Source organism: Rissa tridactyla, chromosome 7, assembly GCF_028500815.1.
Source record: "Rissa tridactyla isolate bRisTri1 chromosome 7, bRisTri1.patW.cur.20221130, whole genome shotgun sequence".
NCBI lineage: Eukaryota > Metazoa > Chordata > Aves > Charadriiformes > Laridae > Rissa > Rissa tridactyla.
Window position 1 is genome coordinate 49196184 of NC_071472.1, and position 8121 is coordinate 49204304.

The window sequence follows — 8121 nt, forward strand, 5'->3', positions numbered from 1 at the left end:
AAGACCTGGTTTTACATGTACACAGCACCACCGAAATGCAGCCGCTGTGGGTGACCGCCACGCTTGGTGCCCAGCAACACCGCAGCAAATCCAGCCAGACAGATGCTCCGCAGCCTCTCAGGGTTGGGAGTATAACCCTAATGCCACGCAGGCCCCCTCCACGATACAGCCCGGTCACACCTGTCATGCAGGCAGAGCCAGGCCCATGGGGGCCAAGGCCGCCTCAAGGGTTCAGGCCCTCCCAAGGCAGTTCCCACCATGGGGACCAGGTCTCCCCAAGGCAGTGGGTCCCCCCCAGGGGATCGGGGTCTCCCCCGGGGATTGGGGTGCCCAAGGCGGCTGGAAACCACGCCCCCCGGGCATGGGCCCCGCGGGACCAGGCCTCGGCCCCTCACGGCAGCGGGGCATCCCCCCGCCCCCGCGAGGCACCGCCCCGCCCCGCGCCGCCCCGCCCCGCCCCGCGCCGGCCCCGTGGCATTGTGGGATGAAACAGGATGTAGGCAGAACAGCGCGGGCGGACGGGCCGGGACGGTGGGCCGCGGCCGCGGCGCAGCCAATAGGGGCGCGGCGTGGCGGACGGCGCAGCCAATGGGGGAGCGACGGGCCGCGCGCCGCAGCGGGCGGGGCGGTATTTGAGCGCGGCGCGGCGGCGGGGCGCAGAGCGCTCGGCGCGGCGCAGGGAGCGGAGCGGGCTCAGACGAGCGGGTCCGGGCCTCCTCCCACCTTCTCCTCCTCGGTGCCTCGCCCTCCCGGGGTGGCCCTGTCACTGTGAAGGTGAGCGACGCTCTCCGCCGGGCCGGGGCGGCGGGGACCTCGGCGCCTCGCCTGGCCTCGGTCGCTCCGTGTGTGAGGTAGCGGTGGGGCCGCCCTGAGGGGAGAGGGTCGCGGGGAGGCCGGCCGGTGGGCGGCTCCTGCCCGTGGGGAGCTGCCGGCAGCGCTCGGAGACTGCCCCGCCCCGGTGGCCTGCTGCCGGTGCGTTGCCGGCCCCGCTCCGGGCAAGGTCACCGCTGCCTCGGGCGGCCCCCGGGCTCCCCCCGTGAAGGTCACGCAGGGCTCCGGCCTGCACATGCGCCTGGCTCTTGGGAGCGTCTCCCCGGGCCCTCTTCTGCTCTGATGGGGAAGGGGCTGTGCCGCACCCCCTTCCTAGGGCCCTCTCCGGCCGCGGTGGGGGAAGCGGTGGGTGCTGGGCTTGGGCCTCGTCTGCATCCTCGGGCTCCATACTGTCCTGGTGGGGAAGCGGTGAGTGTTGGGCTTGGGCCTTGTCCCAGTCTTAGGGCTCCTTCATGCCTGGGGAGGGAAGGAGTGGGTGTGGGGGCTTGTGTCTCATCCCATTCCCAAAGCCGCATCTTATCCTGGTGAGGGAAGGAGTGGATGCTGAGCTTGAGCATCATACCCCTCCCAAAGCCTCATCCTGTCCTCTTGGGGGAGTGGTCGGGTGCTGGGCTTGGGCCTCATACTGCTTCCAAGGCCTCATCCTACCCTGGTGAGGGAAGGGTTGGGTGCTGCCTTGGGCCTAATCCCTAACTCCCAAGGCCTCATCCTGTGCTGGACTGTCTGCTACGGCTGTGGTCTTGTCTTCCTTCCTCAAGACCCCATCCTGCCCTGGGCTGGAGAAGGGCTGGCTGCTGGACCTGTACTATAACCCCTTCTCTGGCATGTCCTGCTCTGGGTTGGGTGCTGGGGCTGTGTGGTTTTCCTCAGACTTGGGTGGCAAGCCCCTGAGGGACAGCTGTGATCTTGTGGCTTAGGGATAAAAGTATGTGGTGCCTTGCAGGGACGGTGCCTCTGTAACCCCACAGGGGAACAAGCTGAGGTGGGTCCTGCCCTGTGGTGTTCAGGTGGGTGGATGGGGTGGCACTCTTCCGGCCCCACAGCAGGTGCTGGGGACCATCCCTCCAGCAGCACAGCTGGCTGCCACCCTCTGTCCAAAGATGCTGTGCCCTGGAGCAGTGCAGTGCTGGGGAGGGCAGGCTGGCCAGCACTTGCAGCTCTACTGAAGAAGGATAATTGTTTTGTTGGGTTTTTTCTATGGCGCTGTTGGCCCTCGGCGGTGTGGGCCTGCACTGAGATGCTCCTTGCCTAAACAATGAGGAAGGAAGATGCTTTTTGCAGGTCACTCCGTGGCTGGTTATGTAATGGTAAATGTCCCCTGAACTTGGCATGCAGTGGAGGTGTGCGAAGGCCTGATGGGCGTGAGAGCTTGCTCCCCGTCTTCACCTAAAGAGGCTTTCCCAGAGGAATGACCCACAAGTGAATTTCTGGTACTTAGCTTTTCCTGTGGGCTGGACCCCCAGAGGACTTTTCCAAGGGATTGCCAAATTCCTGGATAGTGAATTGAAATCTACAGGCCATTGGTTGGGCTGTTCTGAGCCATGTCTTGTCCTGCCAGGGTTTCTGGGCCACAAGCTAACACCCACTGGCATAAACCACATCACAGAGGGGAGCAAACTGCCTGTAAGTGGCTTTTCCAGAGATGTGGTAGGGGTGCATGCTCTCTGTTGGCATTTGAGCTCAGTTCCTGTCATTCCTCCCGGTGCTATTAGTGTATGCTAATAGCAGTGCTCTATTAAACATTTTATCTAAAATGTATAAATTAAGGTTGCAATAGAAGTCTTCAACTGCAGGCAGAGTGAAGAATTGAAGTATTGTAATCATAGGCTGCAATTATGTAACTGGATTCTCTTTCTCTCTGGATAGCAGGCTCCTTTAATTGCTGTAACAAAGCTACTCCTTCAGTTTTCTGGGACTGTTCCAGGAAGCGATCATTGCAGCAGATTTTCTTCACTCCTCAGTAGAGCTAAAAATGTGTAGTTTCACTATTTCAAAACATGCTTGGTAGTATCACTCAAGACTTACAGCACTGTAAAAGGATTTAGGAAACTTAATGGTGCTATGCAGGCTTAATTGGAGGCACTCCTTGCCATTAAGAAGCTTATTCCCACAAAGTTTTAATATGCTCTGGTAAGACCTGCTGCCAAGGTGAGCAGCTGTGGTCCTTCTCAGTGCAGACCTTCGCTTGACCGGTCCCCCAGATAACGTGTGCCTCCTGACCAGGCCTCACGTGTGGCTTGGGAGCAAGGGCTCTGGTGCCTGCAGGGGTGTTGGAGTGTGCAAGCCAGCAGCAGGACTGCACAGGGCTCCTTCCCTAGGGCATGTGTCATGGCCTTAGCTTGAAGAAAGGCCGCAGGACTGGGATTGTCAAATACCTGTTTTTTAGGATAATATGAACTGCACTGGAATCTTCCCAATGCTGAATGCCTCCCTGGAAAGGCCATGGCTGATCTATGTATAAATGGCTTCAGTGATGTACGAAGCACCTGAAGAGTGAAGGGGGCTACATGCTTGGCTTTAATATACCACACTCTAGTTTCTTAAAGGTCATGGGCAGCACTAGCATGCTGGTTTCTAGCATCTGTGTTGTGGTTCACAGGCAGGGAGGCTGGGAAAGGAGGCCACTTTGCCAGGCTGTAGCTATGCTAGCTTTGTGGTGGCGTGTGCGTCCCCCTGCCCCTGTTTCTAGGCTGCAGTGTGAGGTTAACCTGTTTCTGGCTAGTCAGACCGGCTTTGTCCCATGGGAGCAGCTGAAGTCTGGGTTTCAGTGGCAAAGCAGTGGTGAGGGAATGATGATAGGCTGAATGTGGAACAGCCCTCCTTCCAGGCTAAACTAGCATCAGTAACTGTAACTCCTGGCATGGGGTGGAATAAAAGCACTGCTGTTGTTAACATGCTTCCTGAGCTTCCCTGCTGGAGACAGGCAGTCTGGGATCCATTGCTTGCAAGGCTCTGGACAGATAATGCTCCAAACCACTAGTGCACCTGGAAGGCAAACTTGGCTGTACCCTATTGATGTATAGGAGGGCTGTGGCTCTCTGCAGATCCCGTCTCCTCCCACACAGTAAGCTTTTTCTGCATGTGTTTAATGCAGGTGCTGATGTTGGGCTATCTCTGATCTAACTACAGTGCTCCAACTATAAGGGGCACCTTAGCCTGGGACTGCTGTAGGCTGCCCTGATAAACTCACCTGGGCCATAACGGGGGGTTTGTAGTATCAGCTTGTGACGCAGCCTGCCATAGAGAGGACAACTTCTGATGCACAGGAAGCTTCTCCTTTCTTGGGAAGGGATTAAAGGAATCTATGTTCTGCCTTAGGTTCACGATGTCTGACAGAAAGGCTGTGATCAAGAATGCGGACATGTCCGAGGACATGCAGCAAGATGCTGTAGACTGTGCTACACAGGCAATGGAGAAGTACAACATAGAAAAGGACATTGCAGCATATATAAAGAAGGTAACTATGGGATGAGGGGGCTGCTCTGGCTGAGACTTCCTGAAGCTCTTAAGTATGTGTGCCTGTCATGAGCCTGAGTGCCTGTCTGAGACTTCATACTTGGGTGTTTGAAGGGGGAAGATGCTTTCTTTGCTGCTTTGCTGCTGTTTCCAAGAGGACAGAGTGACTTCTCCAAGGTCGGAGGAGGGCTATGGCAGAGCAGGGCCTGGTCTGTTGCTCTGGCAAGCTCTGAGCAGGCGGTGAGAGTGCTGTCCCTCTGGATTTGCCAGCCTAGAAAGAGCTGGCTGCAGTCTCTCTTTAGGACTTGCTCCATAGATGACGCTGCTTGACTTGCAGTCCCAGCGCAGGGTGGGATTACTCTGTCTCACTCAAAGTGGGCAGCTGTGCACGTGTGGTTCTGTCTGCCATGTTCCTGGCTCCGGGGTGGGCGGTGTGGAGGAGGATGGGGCCTTGTGCTGGCTGGCAGGGTTGTGAAAGGCACTGCTTTAAAAACAGCATAAGCAGCGGCCCTGGCGTGTGAAGAGGTGTCTCCCCATTTGCAGGAGCCCATTAACTGAAGTCTCATGCTTGATGGCATCTGGGGAGCTGTCAGTTCCCTCTGTACCTGCTTCTCCGAATGGTTGGGCAAAGTGCTTTTGAAGGAAGAAGGTGTGACTTCATAGGCAATGTGGTCCTGGCACCTGGGCTAGCTTTTGGGCCTTGCTTGTAATCTAAGCTTGAATGTGAAGGATTCAAAGGTGTCTCCTAACTTCTCGGATCACTTTGATCGGAGTCAAGACTTATCTCAAAGTGCGTGGGGCAGTGCAGCCTGTAAAGTGAGTGAGTGCAACAGAAGGCATCCAAAAAGAAGCTGGCCTTTATTTCCTGAGAGTGTGTTGGGAGGAGGGAAGCCATTTGATGCACCTTCATGCCCTGGCAAGAAAGCTTTTCCTTACTTCAAAGGTTACCTGCAAAGAGCTCAAACTGTCTTGCTGCTGTCTGAGGACTAACACTTGCTTTAATCTTGAATGTTGAGTCTGTTCTTCTGGCACTGTCTCAGGGGAGGGGAGGGAAGGGTGTTCTTGGGAGCTGTGTATTAATTAGAGGGAGGAGAATGGTCTTTAACCCTGTCTTACCTGTGGAGTAGAAGACTAACTATTAAGCCAGCATTCAGCTTGCTTACCTCTGACCTCTTAGGTCTATCATGTGCTGTCTGGCCTGTGAATTTGCCTGCTCATTTTCAATGCAGGTTTTTTCCTTCATGTGAAGAAGGGTCCCAAACAGCAGAAGCCAGACTTCTTCCTTTTTTTAGGTGACCTTTAAGCTCAAATGCCTTGCTGGAGCAGACATGCCAAAATCTTTTTTTTATTTTTTGTGAGTGGGCTTGGAATGGGAGAGGAGAAATATTCTCCTGAGCTAGCCTACACACAGGGCTTGAATAGCACTGTACCAAGGAGAGCTCTTAGGTCTGCGCTTTCTGCCTGGGGCTGATGGATGCTCTAAGTCTCAGGAGATGATTTCCTTGTGTCGGATTCTTCAAACAATACAGTGCAGAGGTCTGGTTGTGTCAGTCACTACCTCGCTTAATATAATAGTGTCTTGTGATGGGGAATCTAAAGATGCTGTAGGTGGGAGGAAAGGCGATAGTGTGTGAAAAGAACTAGCTAAGAACTTGTGCTTAGAACTATTTTCATGTGGGCTTTCTTGGCCTTAATGCCTCTCTTTTCTTTCTTCAGGAATTTGACAAGAAATACAACCCAACTTGGCACTGCATTGTTGGCAGAAACTTTGGCAGCTATGTAACACATGAGACAAAGCACTTCATCTATTTTTACTTGGGTCAGGTTGCAATTCTTCTCTTCAAGTCTGGATAGGAAGTAGGAGCAAGTGAAATTTGGACTGTAATGCACTGATGGCTGAAGCCACGACTCCCTTTAACATGGCTATGCCGCTGCATGGACTGTATACTATATTTAATGTGTATATGTTGCAGTAAAAATCTACTTCTGTTTAGTTGCCTGGGAAGAAGGCGGCATTTTTTTGTTACTGCTTTTTTTGGTTGTATTGCACTAGGAAACCTGTAAATGCTTAAACAATGGCCTTTACGTGGGAAGAAATAAAACTATTCCACAACAGCTCCCTCAGTGGTAACTCCTTCTTTGAGGCTGGGAAAACTTCTTTGGGCAGGCCAAAAGACCCTGACTTCTTTACTGAGTTTTATTAGACTGTTAATCTTGTAACGAGGAGCAAAGCCAGTGTGAGCCTCTGTACCCACCCTGCAGACTGTAGAGAGCTGGCTCTCCCAGTAACCTCAGTGCAGGTACTTAGACCTTCCCTGAAAGCTGGTGGGGTGGCTCTTGATTATGTGGCTTTCACATGAGTTGAACTCCACCTCGGACTGTGATTAAACAGACTTGCAGCTGGCACCCTTGGTGTTCTTTCTGTACCCATCACTGTATTTTTGGCTCTGCTGAAACATTGATCTAGACTGTAAGCAACTCAGCCTGGTCTAGGAGACTTCAACAAACCCCTCTGAGTTGCTGCTTGCTGCAGAAAGCAGCATCCTGTGGCTGAAGTCTTTAGACCTTGATACTGAGATCTAAAGCCAGGTGGCCCACCCCTGAAATGGAGTAGGATATCAAATTGGTGACTACTGACAACAGCTCTATTTGGCATGTTCTTAGCCAGTTGTCTCAACACTGCCTTAACTTGATGCTCTCCTTAAAGCAAGCTAGTCATGTGGAAGACTTGTAAGTGGCCACTGTCTCTTTTTTCATTTTCTGTAGCTGATAAGCTATTTCTGGAGGGCTGTCCTCCATGTTCTGATATCTGCTTTTGTTCTTAAAGCACAGTACCAAGAAGTTTAAATTTACATGTGATGTTTGTGTGAAGGAAACTCATATGACATCTGCTTCAAAGGCAGACAAATGTCTTGGTCTCCAATAGGTTCAGCAGTGATGTTGTCTTAGTATGTACTGACTCTTGGATTACACTGCAGGAAGTTCTTTTTATCTGGGTGTGGAGAATTGCTGTGTGATGGCAAGTAAATATCTGGTGCTTGTCATAAGGTCTATTTATTGGTTTGCTGACTAATGTATAGACAATATCACTGGGCTGGTGAGCCTGACTTGTCTCTGGCATGAATTTGGTGGTGGTAATAAGTCACTGCTGGGGGAGAATGGGCAGAGTGAAGGGAGCTCTTCATTGTGAAATGACTTGATGACCCAGGTTGACTACTTCCTGAAGTAAAAGTCCTTCTTGTCTCTGTGCAAAATCCAAAGTATGCCTAATTTTGTAATATTGATAGAACAATGTTGTAACTAGAAAGAATGTAGCTGTCATAAATTCATGTTGATGGAAATGTCTGCACTGGGGTAATGTGCCTTGGACTGTCTGGGGCACTTTTGTAGTCGTGTCTATTCAGAACTCCACTCTGGATCTGAAAGGAGAATGTTTTGGGTTTGTTTTTTTCCAAGCATGAGTCTAATGTGAACCTGTTCACGGTCTCTCGTGGAGCAAGATCTGTTCCCTTCATAACTGCAATGGCTCAAATACCATTTATTTTTTTCAAACATTAAAGGTGAATTGACACATTTAAACAGCCTCTAGTTTCGTCATTGCCAGCTGTGTGAAGCAACATCTGCACTTGTCCAGAGAGCGTGAGCAGCAAGTTCTCTGCCCTGGAAGATGCTGATGATTCAAAGAGAGAAAGAGGGAGAAGCTTGACCTGAAGAGCGTATGTGTCCCATCTGTGCTGGTCCTGACCTCCAGCCTGGCTCAAGAACTGGGCCAGAAGGAGGATTGAGGGGAGTGTGTCCTGCTGCAGCCCTGATGGGGTGCTTCTGTGCCAAGTA

General features: G+C 52.4%; 1 protein-coding gene across 3 annotated transcripts; it reads left to right on the top strand.

Annotated features, from left to right (window-relative positions):
- Positions 1 to 618: 618 nt before the first annotated feature.
- Positions 619 to 7866, top strand: DYNLL2 (dynein light chain LC8-type 2). 3 transcript variants are annotated; one of them, XM_054209127.1, is made up of 3 exons: positions 619 to 774; positions 4150 to 4288; positions 6004 to 7866. In XM_054209127.1, exons 2-3 carry the CDS (start codon positions 4157 to 4159, stop codon positions 6139 to 6141), a joined length of 270 nt encoding a protein of 89 aa, XP_054065102.1. In that variant the 5' UTR covers positions 619 to 774; positions 4150 to 4156; the 3' UTR covers positions 6142 to 7866. The 3 variants fall into 3 exon arrangements, with proteins under 3 accessions (XP_054065102.1, XP_054065103.1, XP_054065101.1); XM_054209128.1 differs by lacking the exon at positions 619 to 774 and adding an exon at positions 967 to 1239; XM_054209126.1 differs by lacking the exon at positions 619 to 774 and having other exon boundaries at positions 4131 to 4288.
- The last annotated feature ends 255 nt before the right edge of the window (positions 7867 to 8121 follow it).

Bases quoted from the DNA above. Each gene is read 5' to 3' on its own strand.
- DYNLL2 (XM_054209126.1), top strand. From the start codon at position 4,136: ATGTTCTGCCTTAGGTTCACGATGTCTGACAGAAAGGCTGTGATCAAG. The intron at 4,289-6,003 runs GTAACTATGGGA...TTCTTTCTTCAG, and splicing joins TTGCAGCATATATAAAGAAG to GAATTTGACAAGAAATACAA.